The 21,356-nt window shown below is 31.4% G+C and overlaps 1 protein-coding gene and 1 long non-coding RNA gene across 23 annotated transcripts in view; both read left to right on the top strand.

Moving 5' to 3' along the window:
- LOC127711442 (ubiquitin recognition factor in ER-associated degradation protein 1-like) overlaps nt 1-21,356 on the top strand; it is a 410,122-nt gene that overhangs the window by 57,632 nt on the left and 331,134 nt on the right. The window contains exons 12-13 of one of the 22 annotated variants that reach the window (XM_052217516.1): nt 448-527; nt 1,555-1,872. The exons of the other annotated variants lie outside the window; for them this stretch is intronic. Of the exons in view, the coding sequence (XP_052073476.1) occupies nt 448-520 (73 nt within the window). The 3' untranslated portion in view covers nt 521-527; nt 1,555-1,872. Of the gene's footprint in view, nt 1-447; nt 528-1,554; nt 1,873-21,356 lie in introns of those variants that run through there. 22 annotated transcript variants of the gene reach the window in all.
- Nucleotides 11,055-11,536, top strand: LOC127711447 (uncharacterized). The gene is made up of 2 exons (XR_007986707.1): nt 11,055-11,128; nt 11,477-11,536. It is a non-coding gene; the product is annotated as an uncharacterized LOC127711447 (long non-coding RNA).

The following is a 21,356-nucleotide window of genomic DNA, read 5'->3' as shown; positions in this document are numbered from 1 at the left end:
GTCTGTTCAACCTTTTACACAATCAACTTGAAACCCAGTACTCAGATGCCATGCCTTATGTCCTGCACATTGACTATTAAAGACTTTATGAATATTCTGTTGTGTTCAAGTGATATGCTGTTAAGATATTGATCATTTTCATTTCATATTATCTAATTTATTTCTGATCAACATTTTCATCTGAAACTATTTCCTGTATGTGAACTAGATTGTGCTATTTGATATATGTTGTGTGTAAAGTGTATGTTAATTATCAATTATGCTTCAAATTTATTAAATGAAGTATTCTAATATGTAGTAGATTTCTACTTTGATTTGCACATGCTTGACCGAGATATACCTTGGCAGAATAAACCCAAAATTTCAATAATAAAAAATGCAATTGATTATTGTTGAACAAAAAAAATTAAGGTTGTTGCATTCACATTAATTTGATTTTAATTTCAGAAGAATGTCAAATTATAAACATAAGAAAGGTACCATAACATTTATCAGAACTAGAAAGGAATATCACAGATAATAACGAGGTAAAGTGATTCACTTTTGATAAAATTGAGAATGGAAATTGGGAATGTCTTCTTGGTTTTTGGTTCAAAGTCTCATTGACATATATTTTACCTCACATATTTTTAATTCATCTTATACCACAACAGAAACAAAGGTTGCGATTATACTTTAATGGTTGCTGCTAAAGTTATGGTGCATGTAATTTCAAAGCTTCTTTAAAAATGCCTAATACTATTAAAACTATTAGTTAAGTGTTTAATTGAAAAGAAAGGATATAGGGTATCCATCCATGACACAAAACTAGTAAATGTATAGCAAAAAACAGAAAAAGCAAAGGAACAGAACTTTTATTGCTTCTATTCATCTCAAAGACACAATTAGGCCATCAACACGGAGCAAAAACCCTGTAACCTCACTGCAAGTTTAAGACAGCCCTTTAAGCACTGGTTTGAGTGGAATACATTGCAAAACAGAAAAAGCAAAGGAACATCACTATTATTGCTTTTATTCATCTCAAAGACACAATGAGGTCATCAACACGGAGCATAAGAACTCTCACATCACTGCAAATTTAAAGCCCTTTACGCACTGGTTTGAGTGGAATTCTTTGCAAACTGACGGTCATGCCACAACTATAAATTGAAGAACAAAGCCAAGGAGAAATATCAATAAAATGAATCTGGCAAAGAAATCAAACATGTACTGTCATAATTAAGCCTGACAATCACACTGAAGCGTGTTAAAAACAATAGAAACAATTAGAAATCCAGTTGTTTAATTTGTGCAGATACTATAGATTTCTTGCACTGTATAGGTTTAGTTCTGGTGATTTAAGAGTAAAAAAGTTTCTTGAATTAGTTTTAAATTATTACTAGACTTCTAAATAGTAAACGAAACACAAATATGATGTACAGCAATAAACGACAACACCTGAATTACACTTGCTTGTCTTTATATTTCTGTAAAATATATATATATATATACCTGTTACAATAAGCATGTGATCCAAACTATCCAGTTAATTTTTGAAACTTGTCTTTTCTGAAGGAGGAGGAAAAAGATTTCGAAGCATTTTCTGGTTCAGGTCAGATGTTAAGGACGAAAGAAAGGAAATGAAAGGTTGATTTTTATCTGACTTGGGACTTTTGAACTGGCCATAAGATGTGCAGAAGACGTTTATTTATTCATTTTTATTAGAAAGAACTGTTGTACTTCCTATACAAGTCTACTGTCTTGCAATATACTGTGAAACATACAGACTTGATTGGAGGATTACAGACAATAGGAATCTATTTGCAGAAATAATCTGCTTGTGTATATTTGCAATATGTTATAGAAATAAAAGATTAAATTTTACGTACAGTTTCTAATGGGTTTCAATTACATATCTTCATGCCCAGAAGTAACTCATAAACATGTAATCTTGATCTGATTTTTATGTTTGTAACATTGTCTGTAGATATGACAGTGAGATAACATCTGTTCAAGTTGGTCAATCCTTATTAAATTTATTTCTAGAACTTACAGAGGAATCTTAAGAATCTAATGATATCATTCACCTATTTTATGTTTAATTCTAATTTTTTATTATTATTCCTGTAGTAAAACATAGACATTGCTGTCTACAAAAAGTGGCAGGTGCGTCAGTAACTTCTCCTTAAACCCTGGTTAACTTTCAGTGAAATATTCAAAAAATCTTTCTTATAAAATGCCATTGTTTACCTATTGTTTTTTTATGCCCCGCCGTAGCGGAGGGGGCATTAAGTTCTACCCTTGTCCATCTGTACGTCCGTCCGTACGTCTGTACGTCCCAAAGTTGGTTTCCGTTCTCTAACTTTAATTTGCCTTTACCAAATGTTATGAACCTATACACAATGCTTATTACCACAAAACACAGATCAAGTTTGAATTTTGGTGGAGGCTCTTTAACTGTTCTAGAGTTATGCCCCTTTACATATGGAAAAAACTGCTGAATTTTTCGTTTCCGTTCTCTAACTTTAGTTTGCCTCAACCAAATGTTATGAAAATTATACACAATGCTTATTACCACACAATACAGATCAAGTTAGAATTTTGGTGGCGTCACTTTTACTGTTCTAGAGTTATGCCCGTTTACAAATGGAAAAATTGCTGAATTTATCGTTTTCGTTATCTTACTTAAGCTTGCCTCAACCAAATGTTATGAAACTTATACACAATACTTATTACCACAAAACGCAGATCAAGTAAAAATTTCGGTAGCATCACTTTTATCATTGTTATATTATAGTTCGTTTCTGTGTGTGTTGCATTTTAGTGTTGTGTTTCTGTTGTGTCGTTGTTCTCCTCTTATATTTGATGTGTTTCCCTCAGTTTAAGTTTGTAACCCGGATTTGTTTTTTTCTCAATCGATTTATAAATTTCGAATAGCGGTATACTACTGTTGCCTTTATTTATCGTTCTTCAGTTATGTCCTTTATATCTTTATATGATATGAAAACAGGGGCATCATCTGTGTCCCATGGAAACATTCCCCATTTATTTTATTATGTGAATGGGTTTTCCATGGATTATCATGGGACTTTGGCATATCTGCCAAAAGTGGAAAGCATCTTTTATTTACAATTTCTCTTAAACCACATGTGTATTTCTATAAAATTTGTGCAGAATCCTCTTACTGGATTCCATTGTTCATTCCATGTATAATTAATGGTTCTAATAATTTCATTTTGGTCCCCTTAGCAAAACAGAAACTTTTCTATATCTGCAAAAGAGGAATATGCATCTTGAATCTGCATTCCTCTGAAGTGACTGGCTATATTTTAGTTTAACTTTAACAACATCTTTCTATGACCTTCATAATGGCATTGCTGACCTTTTTCTGTTTTTATTGGAATTAGTTTTATAGTTTCTCATAGACTAGCAATACACAGATTTTTCAATATTCATAAAATGGGGAATTATACAGAGGAAAGTATTTAGCCAGATTTCCTCAAACTGCTTCACAAAAACAATCGTCATAAAGGATGATTTCATTGCAATCAATTTTTAAGAACATTATCAATGAAAAAAATACTAAATATTTAGGCAAAATGAATAATAATTTTAGGTCATGTGATATTAGAAATTGGTGTTCTACGAACCCATATAACCCTGTTCTCAAAATAAGAAATAAGAAATGAAAATTTGAATTGAACCTGACCTGTATTATATGTTTCATAACACCGTTTTAAGGTGCTATAGGATTTGAAACGATAATTTTTGATAGATTTTTTTCATACTTTGTGAAAATATAGAATGTTTAATTAAACTTATAACTGATTTGGTACTTACATGAGCAACATGACAGATCTACTTACCATTTCTGCGCACATGAGACCACCCCTGGTTTTTAGTGGTGTTTGTGTTGCTCAGTGTTGTGTTTTCTGTACTGTTGTTTGTCTTTTCAGTCGTTTATCATTTTGGCCATGGCATTGCCAGTTTGTTTTCGACTTTTTCAAAAAATATAATAAAATGATAAGTTAACGAGCTTTTTTCAAGGTATGGGTTGTAAAAAATGACACTTTTTGTATAGATTAATCAGATCAAACAGGAAATAGAAAACAATCCTGTAGATTCCTTCATAGATTATACAATTTCTGAAGTACCTCTCTTTGATTAAAACAATAGGGTAACAAAATTTTAAATCAATAAAAAATATTCCACTTTTGTAAATTTTTTAGTAACTATAAGATAAAAGCACATACAATTGATCATTCAAATGAAAATTCTTATAAGTAAATTGCATTACTGCATTGAAAATTGCTGACTTGATTAAAACTTTATACCTTTTGTTTTCTGATTAACAATCCAAGATTGGGGAAGTATCCCACATTACCTTAACATATGAATATTTGGAGAGTGTGTCCTAAGAACACAGATGATGTCCTCGCTTGCATATAACCTAATAAAGGGACATGACTCTAGAATGGTTAAAGAGTCGCCACACAAATTCATGTGTTTTTAGATAATGAACATTGTGTATAAGTTTCATAACATTTGGTTGGGACAAACTAAAGTTCGAGAACGAAAACCAATTTCGGAACGTACTACATACGGACGCACGGACAGACGCACAGACGGAGTTCGACAAGGGTAACACAATGTATATGCCCCCTTCGCTGCGACGGGGTCATGAAAAAGATACTTTTATTAACACATTGTCACAAAAAACAAATGTTAATTTTAAGGTAAATAAGGTGAATAATTTAATTGTCAAAACCATTATACTGAACTTAATCAGTACTTTTATGATCCAAGACACTGTGTTCAAATTTCAAAAGATTTGGTTAAGAGGTACTGTCCTTAAACCAAAGAAATATCAATTTGTATGGTAACGAAAGGCATAATTCTTGAACGAAAACCATCAAGCTGGAACTTGACCTGAATTTTTATTGTATTTTCATTTAGTAGATTTAGTCAAGTGGTTTCCAAATAATCATCTGGAAACCAATATGAGTAAACACATTGTACTTAATTTTAAGGGCATAACTCTTAAATGGTAATTTGATTGATTGGTGTTTTAACGCTACCTTGCTGGCTTTTTCCTGGTGGTAAGTTTTAAATGAAGCCGTAGTGTCCGCTATTAACTTCATACCCATCAAATTCATTCCATTTCTATCTGTGTCAAAGACAATAGTTACGTATTGCACTTGTGAAATTGATGAATTTTATATTGACTATTCAATTGTGTATGTTCTTAAGCTGATTTACCCAAACATTACAGTTTAATTAATTGTAGAAAGTATTTTACAATGGACTTTAATGCAAAAAGTCAATTTACCTCGATCACAGGTTCGAACGTACCGGTATTGCATAATGGGTCACCCCCCTTTCCCCCGCGAGTACATCTATATCATACAGTAATGACTACGGAGTTTTGATTACATTGGCTAATTACTTACATCCTTTCAACAAACATTTTGCATTCCTATTGGAACTTATTGTGCTTCTCATTTTGCTGATTTGTTCTTTTATTCTTCAGTGTTGCTCTATGCCAAAATATTTGAAGATCCAAAAATTAATACAAACGTTAAACAAAATGTGTTATACCTTGCATAAATGGCCATGGGGATACCGTCAATTACTTGACAATTAATAAGTACAAAAAATGAAATACAAATTTATTAAAGGCAGACATTATCATATGATTATTGTTGGCGTACCACAGAATTGGTCAGTAGGGGTGTCGAGCCTTCATAAGGCACCAAACAGTGTGCTCAAGCAGCAAACTATTACAGGATCAGTGAGGAGGTAAGGGGATAGGAAGCTCTAAGGACTTAGCAAATTAAAAAAAAAACAATTTTAACAAGTACTCTGTTTTTTTTTTTTTAGAATAATTTGTAAATTGAAAATGATATAATAATTGTAGCCCTTGTATGAGGTCGTTACGAGAATACATTGTGTATTTTGACCTAAAGAAGTATATTGACGGAGGGAAAGTCTGTGTTTCAAAGTATAAAAGTGTTGAAGCTTTTAGGTTTCTAATTTAGATATTTTGTGTTAGGCGTTAGTAGGTAATGAAGCCAAATTCCTATTTAAATTTATTTTACGTTCAAAAACCAATTTCTGGTTGTTAATGATTAAAACAACATGCTTGCTACATCATTTATAATAGATTTCTAAAATATTTTAAAAACTTTGTAAATAGAGTATGTGATAGGTACAACAATTTAAAGTGAGTATAACTTAAGAATATTTACATATGGCTTCCACATCATATTTTGCAAGGGTAATTATTTTGGGAAATCTTAATTCTCATTTTATTCAGTACTAAAATAACATTCATCATAATTTGAATCACCGATATTTTTTGATATTACTTATTGACAAAAAATATATATATTAAGAACGTATCCCGTACAAAAAATAGCATTGGGGACAACCATATCCTTATAGAAGTCCATACAAATTGTAAATGATTAAACAATCTGGGTAAATACATGTATTTGGAATGAACAGCAAAACCATGTTATCAAATCATTGCAATACTTTGAACAATTACATTTTGGATCGGTTCAAACTTACTTCAAAACAGTCAGAATGATCTGTCATAGGAATATTCTTCATTGTTCTATGCCTTTTTGTTTTTCTTTGTTGACATATTTGTTTGTTTTATGTTTTATAGTGATTAAGATTGTTGACTGCTGTACCCCTATTTGTGAGATGTTTACCTATTATGTCTGTTTGTTTTGTTCACACATCGTTGTCAATAAAATGGAATTTTATACGACTGTCATACAAGTAAAAGGTTTAGCTAGCTATAAAACCAGGTTTAATCCATCATTGTCTGCATAAGAAAATGCCTGTACCAAGTCAGGAATATGACAGTTGTTAACCATTCGTTTGATGTGTTCGAGCTTTTGGTTTTGCCATTTGCTTAGGGACTTTCCTTTAAAATTTTCCTCGGAGTTCGGTATTTTTGTTATATTACTTTTTTCTAGAAAAGCTCTACCACAGAACTATTCGTAGGTAGCTAAAAGTGTCAATATTTTTTAGTGTGCAATTATTCTAAATGACGTACGATGACCAATGTATACCACTTATAGTTGTCGGGGTAGTTGGAGGGAGTTTACTGCATATTCCCTATCATACTAATTTTAGATAAAAAGATTAAAACAAAATATTTAGTCTGTTTTTTTTATTTTTAAGTATTTTTCTTGGACAATACATTGTGAGTCATGGTTCCAAATGTTGCTAAACGTCTAAATGCCAAAATTGTTTTTAATGGCGGTATACTATATAGGTCATTAAAATATGGAATATTTCAGTTTCTCTAATTCTTACCCGATTTATCCTTTTCCTGACCTGTTGATAATTTTTATTTAATCAACGTGTGGTCCGTTTGATCTCAGTTCTTCATTGGTCAAAATTCGATTATGACGTCAAACTTTCTTGCTTTCCTCTGAATTCGTATTGTGACGTCATGAAAAGGGCGACCATGCCTGATAACGTCACATAGAAAGAACACATCTTTTTGCACACCATTCGAAAAGAAGGATTAAAATTGTCTGTATATCATCTATAAATCATTATAGAAATAGATTCCACCACCAAATCTCGTGTAATACGATATGTATCCACTCTCGTTAGTTAATTTTTAAATATTTAACTGTCAAGAGAGGATAAATATCGTATCACACTTGATGCAGTGGTAGATCCTATATATCTGTATATAGATTGACTAGAAAAGTTCAGCAAAAAATATCCAAAAAATTCAATAAATATTCAGCCAAAATTAAATAATTTCGTAGAACTTTTAAAAGTTAATAGGCAAACGGACCTTGGTCCGAGAATTAACCATTTTATGTGAATGGACAGAGGAAGAAACGACATTTAAGTACAAAATTCGATAGAACCTTATCATAAAATGGATAATAAATAGTTCTAATCCTAACCTTAACAGACATAATTTTTAGTCCGTTCTACTCACATAAAGACGTTTTTTTTTTAAATTTAATATCCGTTACGATAAGCAGGTTGATGTGCCAAACTTTAAATTCAATCTTTTAGTTATAACGGAAAAAAATAATATAGGATGGTATGCCATTGTTGAAAATACAGAGCAGATATGAAGAAATGTTCGTTTAACACCTGATGACATTTTATCAACTTTAACAACTGGTACGAGTTTTGGACCACGTGTATATGCTCTCAGATGGAGATAAAAACGTGTTAATAGAAATATACCTGAATTTGCATCGGATTTCTTATTTTACTTCATCAGATGTTGCCTTACATGAATATCTTGTGAAAATTAGGGCTCGAGCCCAAATCTATACAAGCTTTTCATAATCAAATATACAAACATTATTTGTTTCGTATTGACATAATTCATTCAAGTGAAGTAGGAAATAGAGAATAATATAGATTTTCTGTATTTCAAAAAGAAATCGTTTAAGATGGTGGTAGGCGAGATAACTCGACCTAACTACGATAATCAAGTTTTTTATAGAAGCAAATCGTTAATTTCTTTATTAAATAGAGTTAGTCACAGATCAATCAAATAATATTTAATTATAAGCGCCAGTTGTGGACGTACTATCCGATGACTTTCCTGATCGGAGATGATTAGACTGTTGACCACTATGGCTATTAGACGTTAAGAAAGCCCTTTGTTCATCTAATATTTAACAATGAGAACACTTTAACAGAATTACCCAATTGTAACTTGAAGCGTACAATTATAATGCGCACTTGTTTTCAAAAAGTTGTAAACTTTTGTTTTACTTTCGATTTAAGTTTAACTGAGTCATTTTGTTGAATATAGAAAATTACAGTGATATATCAAATGGAAACAAAATAATACAGAAATGGTAATTATAAAATCCTATCATATACTTAAAGTTGATAGTTCAGAACTGACAGTTGTTTTATAAATTTATGTACAAATCCAAATTGATACAAACGGTTCACTAATAATCTATAATATACATTAATTGCATAACACCTGTAATTAAACCACCACAATTTCAGAAAATGAGAGAAAACAAATTGTGTCATAAGTTGTAAGAGCCGTTTAAGCATACTATTTCATGTGTCGTAGCTATCAGTATATGATAAAGTTTGAGATCAGTTCAATGAGATGAAACATCACTGTGTTAATGATTCATTTATTAATTAAGACTCATATAATAAGTTGTGATGTACAGTTTGAGTAATCAACATAATAGTAAGGAAATTATTTGCATGCATTTTTTATCGCTGAACTCTTTTTGAACAAGATGTTTACATTGACAGACCGTTTGAGATATTGGTACAAATCAACCTGGTTGTAAAAAATAGGGATGTCAACATGTACTCGAGTGCTCTAGTATCGCTCGTTATTTCTGACTTTCGAATACCGAAATGATACTCGACTTATTGGTTTCCTGTTGAAATATTGTATCTTTCTTTCCAGTTTATTTTCCTTCAGAACACACTAATGACTCCTCAATATCATGAATATGTAGATTTGGTTCTTTAAGATTACAAAATGTAAATTTTCTTTCACCAGTTTGACTGTGTAGTAATGGTAATAATTTATATTCATATATGTGTTTTAACCAAATTATGAATTAGATGTAATGAATTGCTTTTATTTAATAAGAACAATCATAAAATTGCTGCTAATTATGGTTTATAATACTAGGTAATAATACAGAGGGGTTGATGTCTATAACACAACAACCCATAAAGCATTAAATGTGTATAATTGTGTTCTAATATTGTAAAAACAATATTCCGGTATGGTTTGGTAAAAATCAAGAAGTACTTCATAACTAAATCTTCACATAGTTGACATCCCTTGTATAAACCCATTACTTATATTGACAACTTGATAATCATGATAATCATGATAATACATGTACTAGGACAGCATCTAGTCATCCTGACTATTAATATATTGTTGAAAAACCAAAAGAGAAACATGCCAACATTTTTTCAAACTGATTGTACAGAAGATTTTTATTACATAAAATTTCAGACGATGTTAGATACATGGTAGACAGGCATGACAGATAGAGTAAATTATCAATCAAATCCAGAGAAAACTTGAATACAAATGTGGATAACAGAAAATGAAACCACAGCAAAATATAAAAAAAAAGCTCTCGTAAATTTCACAATCTACAGAATGTAGAACAGAGTTGGTAGTAATATTTTTTTTATTTTCTAGTTTGATAGATTTAGAGGTAACATATTTGAGCCTAAATTGGGCGGAGGTCTTGATGGATTTAAACACACATACAGATGTTATTCTGTGACCTCGTTACATAACAGAGAATATGTTGAGAGAGGTGGAAACAGTAAGATTAATAAACATAATTATCTTTACAGATTATCTCCCTTTAAATGATATTCATTCTTTGATAAAAAAAATATTCAAGAAGCTTTGGTAACCATCATTCCTATTGTTATTTTGACCCAAGAACACATTTATGTTGTAGTGCTTTTTTTTTAAACAATAAACACGAAGAAAAAATTAGGACCTGTTCTATCTCAAATAGATTTTCACAGTGTAGTGTACTTCTTTTGGGACAAATTATAGAAATTTTCATCAGCTCTAACTAAAAAAATGGACAACAATTCAATTTGACAGCTTCAGACATACTATAATTTTTAACTTTTTTAACTGGACCAACATTAATAAATCACTATTTTACCTTAAAATTCATGAACCTCATTTTGTTACATGTGATTTCATCTCTCTACTTAATATTTTATGTATAAAGTATAAAGATTTTAGATACAAAGAAATTATTGTGGAAGGTGTATGAGAAATATTTGCAAGTTATACACTGCCCACACAATTCCTATTGTTATTTTGACCCAAGAACACATTTGTATTGCAGTGCATTATTTTAGACAATAAACACAAATTAATAAATAGGACCTGTTCTATCTCAAAAACATTTTTACAGTGTAGTGTATTACTTTTGGGACAAATTATATGAACATTAAAGAAATTTTCATCATCTCTAACTCAAAATATGGACAACACTTGACCTTAGATGAATTTGGCTATTTGTTTGAGTTTTTTTGTCATATAGCTCTTCAACTGTTTCGGTACTTATACATCCCTCGGATTTCAAATGTTTGGCATTGAGCGTTCCTGATGAAGGTAAATCCAGAAAAGTGCTTCGGACGCATGGAATTATTAAACGTGTTGTTTCCAATTTTTTACATCACTGGGTCGATACCTCTGCTGGTGGACTATCAGTCCCCGAGGGTATCGTCAGCTCAGTAGTCAGTACTTCGGTACTGACATGATTTATGACAAACTTTTCTAAATTTGCCCGTTTATAAATTTTGAAATTATAAAGAAACTAAGGTTTCAACTCCCTCAGGCAAAGTTGACCTTAGATGAATTTGGCTATTTGTTTTAGGTATTTTGTCATATAGCTCTTCAACTGTTTCGGTACTTATACATCCCTCGGATTTCAAATGTCATTGAGCATTTTTGATGAAGGTAAATCCAGAAAAGCGCTTCGGACGCATGGAATTATTAAACGTGTTGTTTCCAATTTTTTTCAATCTGACAGCTTCAAACATACTATAATTTTTTAACTTTTTTGACTGGACCAACATGACCGAATCACTATTTTACCTTAAAATTCATGACCCACATTTTTACATGTAATTTCATCCCTCTACTTACTATTTTATGTATAAAGTATAAAGATTTAAGATACAAAGAAATTAATGTGTAAGATGTATGAAAAGAATTTGCAAGTTATACACTGTCCAGACTAGGGACTGTATTTGTAGACAAGAAAAATCAAAGGATGATAACTGTGTTTCCGAACTATATTTAATGACAAATTTGGAGGACAACCAGAAATATTGATAAAAGTTGAGATTTTTCATTGGTCAAACAGTCATCTCAAACATTTATCTCAAACATTAATCTCAAACATTTCATAATATTCCAGAAAAGTAGAATATGATTTATGTTTCTTATTTATTAAGTCTTGGTGTATTAAATTGGAATGAATTAAAAGAGATTTAGAGTGTATATATAAAAGCACAAATTAAACCCCCAAAAAACCAAATACTACAGATACAGTTAAGTCTGCCTCATATCTTGACTTACATCTAGAAATAGACAATTAGGGTCGGTTGAAAACAAAACTTTACGACAAAATAGATGATTTCAGCTTCCCAATTGTGAACTTTCCATTTCTATGTAGCAACATTCCAGCAGCGCCTGCATACGGAGTTTTTTTCTCCCAATTGATACGATATTCCCGGGCTTGTATTTCCTATCATGATTTCTTTGATAGAGGATTGCTGCTCACAAGGAAGCTATTAAACCAAGAGTTCCAAATGGTGAAGTTAAAATCATCCCTTCGTAAATTTTACGGACGCCATTACGAGTTGGTTGACCGTTATGGAATAATCGTTTCACAGATGATATCGGATATGTTCCTTATGTCGTAACTACAATACCCTCCCTTTTCACGAATGTGACTTACCGAATTAGACTATTCACCGGATTTGCAATAACATAAGCAACACGACGGGTGACACATGTGGACCAGGATCTGCTTACCCTTCCGGAGCACCTGAGATCACCCCCAGTTTTTGTAGGGGTTCGTGTTGCTTAGTCTTTAGTTTTCTATGTTGTGTCATCGGTACTATTATTTGTCTGTTTTATTTTTGGCCATGACGTCGTCAGTTTGTTTTCGATCTATGAGTTTGACTGTCCCTTTGGTATCTTTCGTCCCTCTTTTATCCTTATTCTGTTTTCAACATTAAACAATTAACAACACTAGTACAAGGTCTAAATCTCTCAAATATAGTTATTAATAAAAAATCAAATCATGCCCTAAATATCCTCATAAGTAGTTTTGATTAAATTCTACTGAAACTGCTAAAACCTTACATCAACAATCTGAATGTTACATCAAATTCAAAATGGAACTAAAACGACACATAATAAAGACACTGTGTCTTATTTCATGACTTACGCTTGGATGAGAACATAATATATATTCAGTCATTTTATATATATATATAATATATACAAGTCTACATTACAACAACGTTAAATCCTATGATTGCGTTGGATAAAAACCTCAATTTTTATACGGGTGCATGCAAAACAAATTTCTTGGTATAGGGGTCTACATACAGCACAAACAACATTTTACAAAAGACCAAAAAAGTGAAAAAGTATATTTTAGCAAAACGCATTTGACTAGCAGGTCGAACAACGGATATTCTCAAACCCTGTTGACTGCCATCATGGCGATTGCCAAATAAACGGATCACCAGATGTAACAAAATGGATCTTAATTATTAATTTAATACCAAACAGAAAACAATAAACTTGCGGAAAAAGATGGTATACCGCAAACATGAGGTGCAAAAATTGGTACACCATATCCGGATTTCGACAATTAATGTCTCTTCAGTGATGTTAGGAATCGAAACGGTATTTGGAAGGCCATATAATTTACCTCAATTTAGGATAGAATCTTGAATTTTGAAGAGTCGAAATAGGATAAACGGATTATATAAACCCGAAGGCAAATATAATACAAGCCCAAACGAAAAAATATAAACAAGTCTAAATTGAAAACAACGTTCAAACCTATGATTGCGTTGGATAAAAACCGCAATTTTTATACGTGTGCATGCAAAACAAATTTCTTGGTAGAGGGGTCTAAATACAGCATAAATATATATATATTTTAAACCTTACCTGTTTACTCCTAATTCAATGTGTTTATTTTCTTTCAGTTATTATGCCTCGCACTGCATTAATTCAACTAAGTAAGTATCACTACATGTTTGCTACCGTAAAAGCAAATCACGAATTAGATATGGAAAATACTCTAGTAACACATTTACTCAAATCAAAAGAAATTATAAGTAGAAACTCCAAATTTATAAAAGGAGATTTATAAAAGGAACTTCAACACTTCTAATTAATGTTCCTCTTTGTATCAACCAGTTTTATACTGTGTATGCATTCCAAAATAATTCACTAACTAAAATTAAAAATGGATTTTACAGCACGTTTAGATATACAATACCCTATGTTGTTTAAACTGAGGAACAAACAACAAGCCAGACACACACATTGTGGTGTATTAGAATTTGTAGCTGACGAAGGAAAGATTTATATACCTTACTGGGTAAGTATTCAAACAGGCACATACATTGTATTAGAGAGTTTGTATTTAAATACCTCACTGGTTACATAATATGTATACAAATCGTGGTGTATTGGAAGTTAGTTATAGAAAAAAGAAGAATATTTTACCTTATTAGGTCAATGTATCAACAGGTAAACACATTAGGGTGTATTAGGAATTTGTACCTGACAGAGGAAGGATTTATCAGTTTATTGATAGGGTTACACACATGGTAGTAAATTGGTAGTTTGAAGCCAACTTCAGAAGAATTTGTTTAATGTTTTGGATGAATAACCTATGTCTTTTCATAAGGAGAAATGTTTCATCTATTTAACCCTTTTGAATCATTTTCAGATGAGGAGGAACCTGTTACTAAATGAAGGTGACCTTGTGGAAGTAGAGAATGTTTCATTGAAAGTAGCCACATTTACAAAGTTCCAGCCACAGTCGGTTGACTTCTTAGATATTATATATCCGGAAGCTGTGTATCCTTTACAAAACATATTTGTAAAATGTTACTGCCTAATAATGGTTATATTAGATATACAGTTTTCATAGAGTAACACGTATAGTCGGGTAGTGGGTGGGGGTGGACTGTGCAGTTGCCAAGTGGTCTAAATAATTCATTTACAGTGAACATAACCTGTCAACTCTGATGTTATGAGTTCGAACCATGCTCTGGGATTGGCTGTGTTTCCAGTTTTCCTGCAAAAGGTATGGGGTAATTACACCAATAAAAACTGGCTGCCATGATGTAACCAAAGTAGTTGAAAGTTGCATTAAACACAAAAAACCCAAATAAATAAGTATAGTCAAATAATCACACACTCTTAAAAATACCATTGAAACTCTAATATCTGATTAAAGATCATCAAAACTAGACTGTACTCTTGCTCACTCACTCTTTAGCATAATTATAATTGCATCTTCAGTCCTTGTTAATTGCATTGCACACACTCAGCATCCTTGCAAATGACATATTGAACAATCAGAACGGTCCGTGTATATTTGCGTCCGTTCGTTTTATTATGAGATATCAAAAACAAAAAACGAAAAACGAAAGTGTTTTCATTTTTCGTTTTCGATTTCTCAAAAACCAAAATGAAAAACAAAAGTGTTTTCGTTTTTGTTTTTGATTTCTCAAAAACCAAACCGGAAAACGAAAGTGTTTTCATTTTTTGTTTTTGATGTCTCTAACACCAAAATGAAAAACAAAGATGTTTTCGTTTTTCGTTTTTGATTTCACTAAACCAGAAAAAATAATCGACATTTAATTTCAATACCTGTATTTTGCTCTATTTAATTCTCGGTTTACATTGAACAATGTTTTTCTTTCTTTTTTCATATCCATTGATTATATAATATGCCAACGTAGTCCGTTTTCATCTCTATAATTACCCCGGTGTTTTTTAGGCTTAATGTAGACAAAATAGACCGCCTGACTTATGAATCCAACTAAGGTGATAAATGAATCAAAGACTTTCAAATATCCTTGTTTTTATCTACAATAAAAAAATGATTATATCTAAATATTAAATGAATCACAAATTTAAATAGTACAATGAAATATTATATACAGATGTTGAAAATAAAACGATTGATTACAACATCACATTAATAAGGGAGGTTAATACTTATTTGATATGAAAACTAGCCCTGTCGTCGTTAAAGTATGCACAGCGGTTATCAGATCAATAGTATTTAAATCGGAGATATTGTCGACAAATGGAAAAGACTTTATCAATCTGAAAATTTGAAAGCGACGAGGCCAATTTTCCTTGGACTTATTTTACTCATAAGGTCAAAATCTAAAATTGGTCTGCACATTGAAAATTGAAGATGACGTTATATACATGTATTTTGTGTCAAAGTTTTACATATTCCCCTGAAATCAAAATACTATTCAATGCTATATGTTTCTGTTGAAGGCATTGTAATACAAAATTGCAAAGGGTTAGAGCCTAATTCTCAATAACTTTTTTCACTCACAGGGTCTTAAATGTGTTTTTCATATCTTTATCATGATTGAAATGTAATATTAAAAAGTTCATATTATATATATTTTTTTTGTAATTTAAGTTCATTTATATGTTTCGGAGTTTAGTGTGACGTCCATTTTCACTGAACTAGTACACATTTGTTTATGTGCCAGCTAATGCCCGACTCCAGGTGCTGGATTTTCTCGCTGTGTTGAAGACCCATTGGTGACCTTGGGCTGTTTTCTGCTCTTTGGTCTTGTTGTTGTCTCTTTGACACATTCCCCTTTTCAATTCTAAATTTTATTTTAACAATTTTACACATAACTAAAAATGCTGTTCCGCGTTTAAAATTAAGCGATTATATTGTAAAACCCTTAAAGTGTACACTTTGGGATGTGGTACTATGAATCTAAGTAAACTTTAAGATTTATAGACTTTTTGTAAATGGCCCTGGTTTGAAATAAATCAAGGGGTAATCGGCTCTACTTTTAAAAAATGTTTTTGACTTTTACATCGACAGACGACGCTAACCAGAATAAATTAATTCGTATCCGAAAGACAATACATATAATAGCTCCACTATGGTTATATTCATTTTATAGAGTTTTGGTTTTGTTAACTATTTTTTTTAATTCATTTTGACGAAACATACTTAAACGTTGCAAAAATCTTTCAAAATTTTTCCGGTTTGGACTATCTGCAGACTGTTTAGGCGTTCATAGTTTTGTAAACTGTTTGGGAATTACTTATTATATTGTTAGAACCTCAGAGAACATACATTGGGTTGCGATACTTGTACTAAGAATTTAGTAAAAGGTTGATATACTTTTTTAAAAATGGCCATGGTGTGAAATTAATTCAGGGGGAAATTGGCCTTTAGTCTTCCTTTTAAAAATTATTTAAGATTATTTAATGCGTTCTTTTTGTACAGTAGATATGTGTTAAGCACATAGCGAAACAGGTATATGCAGAAGCTTATATGGACCTCGTCTTAGCTTAATAACGCTAATGACAACTAAAATAAGGTCTCTTGTGTGTACACATAGCGCTAGAAGACGTTTATTATTTATATGGTCAAATATCAAATCATAACGCATTAAAATGATGTTGTTTTAAGTAGCGTACTGTTTTATAAATTTAGGGCCTGTTATTTTACGTGATGTTATGTTTTATGTAAAGGTATCTCGGACAACCTTAAAAATCAGTGTAGATCAACTATGTACAGCTACTGATGTTGTAAGATTGAGTTGATGATAGTAAATGCAAATTAAATAAGTTAATTTAAAATGGAGTAAAAGAACGACAATAAAAATAGTAAAACTGTTGTGTTTTAACTAGTTTAGCTAAAGTTAAGAATTAGAATTGTGTTTTTTGCTGTACATGTTCTGATTTTGTGTCATGGATGGATACCACATGTCCTTTCTTTTCTAGCATGGTGGTATAAAGTCATTGTGAGAAAAACGTCGTAAACAATGAACGTAACGTTTGATAATGCATATGCTTTATTGGAGTTCATTTCTGTACTAGATTTAGAGTTTAAATGTGCTATTAGCATTACAGATGAAATATAGTTTAAATAGTTTTGATATAACGTAAACTTAATCATATACAGCTACATAACGGTGTGACATTCTGCCCGTATTAGCTTTTTTTAAAGCACTTTTTTCTTCAGTGCTCTTTTCATTAGTACATTGTGCATCACATGTTCCCTGGGTGCCGCCTGGAGTCAAATTACAATGTATAGTAACCCCTCTTCCACAGGTACGAGGTATTTTAATCACATTATTATTACTAGTATGTATACTACTCCCACTTTGCCAAGCACCACCGTCCCTTGGTGTTTTGTGCAGTTAAGTTACATATCCAATGAATTGAAAATATAAAATAAATGCTCAGCGGTGCGCAGAATGATACGACCGCAGTCAGATTTCGAACCATGAGCAGTTCGTACAAGTATGGACACTAAATTTAAGCTTGATACAGCTCTGAATTTGAATTTTGATTAAATATTTGACACAGCATAGGTTTCTGACACAGAATAAATGTGGTCAAAGACCTGGAACATTTGAAATTGGACTTTTGTAAAAATAACGAGATGAGGTATGATGCCAATGAGACAACTATCCACCAAGGTTCAAATAAAGTGGATTTAAGCAATGTAAGGTAACCGTAAGGCCTTCAACAATGAGAAAAACCCATACCGTATAGTAGGCTATTAAAGGCTCCGACATAAAAAATATGAAACAGTTCGGTTTGAGAAAACTAACGGCCTAATTTTTAACAAAACATTTAACGAAAAACAAATATGACAGACATGAACCAACGACAACCACTGGACTACAGGCTCCTGACTTTGGAAAGGCACATAGAGAATGTGATCCAATATCCAAAATATAAATACATTTGTACAAGGTTAGATTCAGTACCAAGAATTTAATCTACTAGTATTTATCAATGGGCAATAACAGCTAAGTTTGTCAAGGGGTTAGCTTCATAAAAAAATATATATATATATATATGTTGTGTACAAGTTATCATTTTGTACAAATCATAATTTGTACAAAACAATTGTACAAATTATAATTTGTATTTTGACTTTGTACAAATTGTAATTTGTACAAAAAGTGCTTGTACAAATTACAATTTGTACAAAATTTCACCAAATTTCACTTATAACTTGTACAATAACTTATAGTAGGGATTTTGTTATAAAAAAGCATACATGATACACACTATAGAATTTTTATTAAATGACCACACAATAAACCTTATTTACAAAATACAAAAATACCCAGAGGGAGACATAAAATATAATTGATACATGCATGCCAGTTAATTCTGATAGTATACTAGAAATTTGCCCCAGTGAAAATTCTGATAGCATAATAAAAATTGGCCTCAGTTACAATTCTGAATATAATAGAAATTGGCCTCAGTGACAATTCTGATAGTATAATAGAAATTGGCCTCAGTGACAATTCTGAAGGTTATATAGAATTTGGCCTCAGTGACAATTCTGATAGTATAATAGAAATTGACCACAGTGACATTGAAACACCAATCATACGTGCCAGGAACACGCGGCTAGGAAGCGTGCACTGTCTGTTCAACAGATCCAAGCCAAATATCTAACCACGAAAACAGAACGGAAATTATCAGAACTTGCTGAAGGGGGTAATGTCATTATACCAATTCCTCAGTATGATCGTGCCCCAAAATATCTTAGGGGTACTTATTGAATCTGGAGAATTTGGATATCGCATTGGAACAGCTGTATCAATTTTAACATGACATTTGTCGAGAAATTAAATTGAAGTTGTTAAAGACACATCTTTGTTCGCAACAAAAGTTCCTGAGCTTCAACTTTCGCTACGTGAAACAGTTAAAATGCCGTTAAAACTGGTTTTAGGGATTTCTTTCATGTAGATGCGAAGGGGGTCCAGCACTTATAAATATAAAAGAAAAATCAAAAGATGTTGTGCAATTCCCGATGCCATAATTCACTCACATTCTCAAACAAATGATACATGGATGAATTTGTATTTGTATTTTGTAGTAAGGTTAATTGTGTGGTCGTTGAATAAAAATTCTTTAGAGTGTATCAATGCATTTTTATAACAAATTCCATGCTATAAATGATTGTACAAGTTATAAGTGAATTTAAGTCAAATTTTGTACAAATTGTAATTTGTACAGGCACTTTTTGTACAAATTACAATTTGTACAAAGTCAAAATACAAATTATAATTTGTGCAATCGTTTTGTACAAATTATAATTTGTACAAAATGATAACTTGTACATAACATATATATAGCATTCTGAAAATAATTTATACAGAATAAAAACAAACCTTCCACCAAGTTCTTAAAAATATTTACAAAAGAAATGAAAAAAAAAAAAAAAATAAACTCACAAAACATCATTCATCATTAATACAATATCTTAAAAAATATCCATAAAACTTACCTTTAATTATTTTTTCAAAATACCTAATATTGAATAGAACATTTCAAACTATATTTATACATAATGTCTTCTATAAAATCAACATTGAATGCGGTATCTATTTCTAACTATGAATCTACTTACACTTTCTATTAATTGTGCAGTACAACTCTGAATTTTGATTGTGATTAAATATTTGACATACTGACACAGAATGAATGTGGTATGAGAACTTGAAAAAATGAAATGATCCAATATCCAACATACAAATACATGCGTATACTAAGCAATTCAAAAACCCCTTGAATGCAAACTAAGTTTGATTATGAACGATTTGGACCTTAATGTAGACCAATTTGAAAATCGGGTAAAAAAAAAAATCTAAATACATGGTTAGATTCACCATAGCAAATAATAATATATTTTTTTTTAAAACCAAGCAAAATTTAATTTTGGACCCTTTGGACATTCATGTGGACCAAATAAAAAACGGTTCCCAAAATAAGAATCTATAAATACACGGTTAGATTTTGCATATAAAAAAAAATCCAAGAATTCAAGACTTTGAATTAAACCCCATTCAAATTGGTCAAGATATAAGCAACGTCAATGTGCTTTCTCATAGGGTTTTATGCAGAACAATTATCGGATATCTATGGTGGTTTGCAAAAAAATTTCAAAATCGAACTCTAACTGAACAAAGTGGATATCCACATTAAAAGAGTTGAGGCATTGAAGGCCAAATAAATTTTCATATTTCACATTCTTGCGGGTCCAATTGTAATCAGACGGCCATTGTAGACTTCTAAAAAGTTTATAAATTAATTTAATACAAAGGCAAAATTTAATGTAGAGTATCATTGAGGAAATTAAGACGGCAATACAAATAATTATAATAATAACAACAACAAACAAAGGATTCTCAAAATGTCATGACTTTCTTTCGAAGTTACATGAGCAAATCCCTTTTCAACCAATCAATCAAGCAATGACTGTTCTATCACCATTTTACTGTATCTAAGTTGTAGTTATTGCATGAATACTGTCTTAATTTTAATATTTGTTTTGTTTTTTGTACTTTCTTAATTTCTCGATCATTTACACGGAAGAAAACTATTTTATCAATGTTTTACGTGGTTTCATGTGAAAGACAACTTCTGTTCTAATGAACTGATTTACACCACACAGGTGTGAGTGGGGAGTATCACTCGAATATATTGTCCTGTTTGACGTGTGGAGCCTTTAATTCTGTTGTTGTCGACGATAGCTGTATGCCATATG

This window comes from Mytilus californianus, unplaced genomic scaffold, assembly GCF_021869535.1.
Source record: "Mytilus californianus isolate M0D057914Y unplaced genomic scaffold, xbMytCali1.0.p SCAF_8, whole genome shotgun sequence".
Taxonomy (NCBI): Eukaryota; Metazoa; Mollusca; class Bivalvia; order Mytilida; family Mytilidae; genus Mytilus; species Mytilus californianus.
The sequence above is the reverse complement of the archived record's forward strand: the minus strand, read 5'-3'. Positions and strand labels throughout refer to the sequence as shown.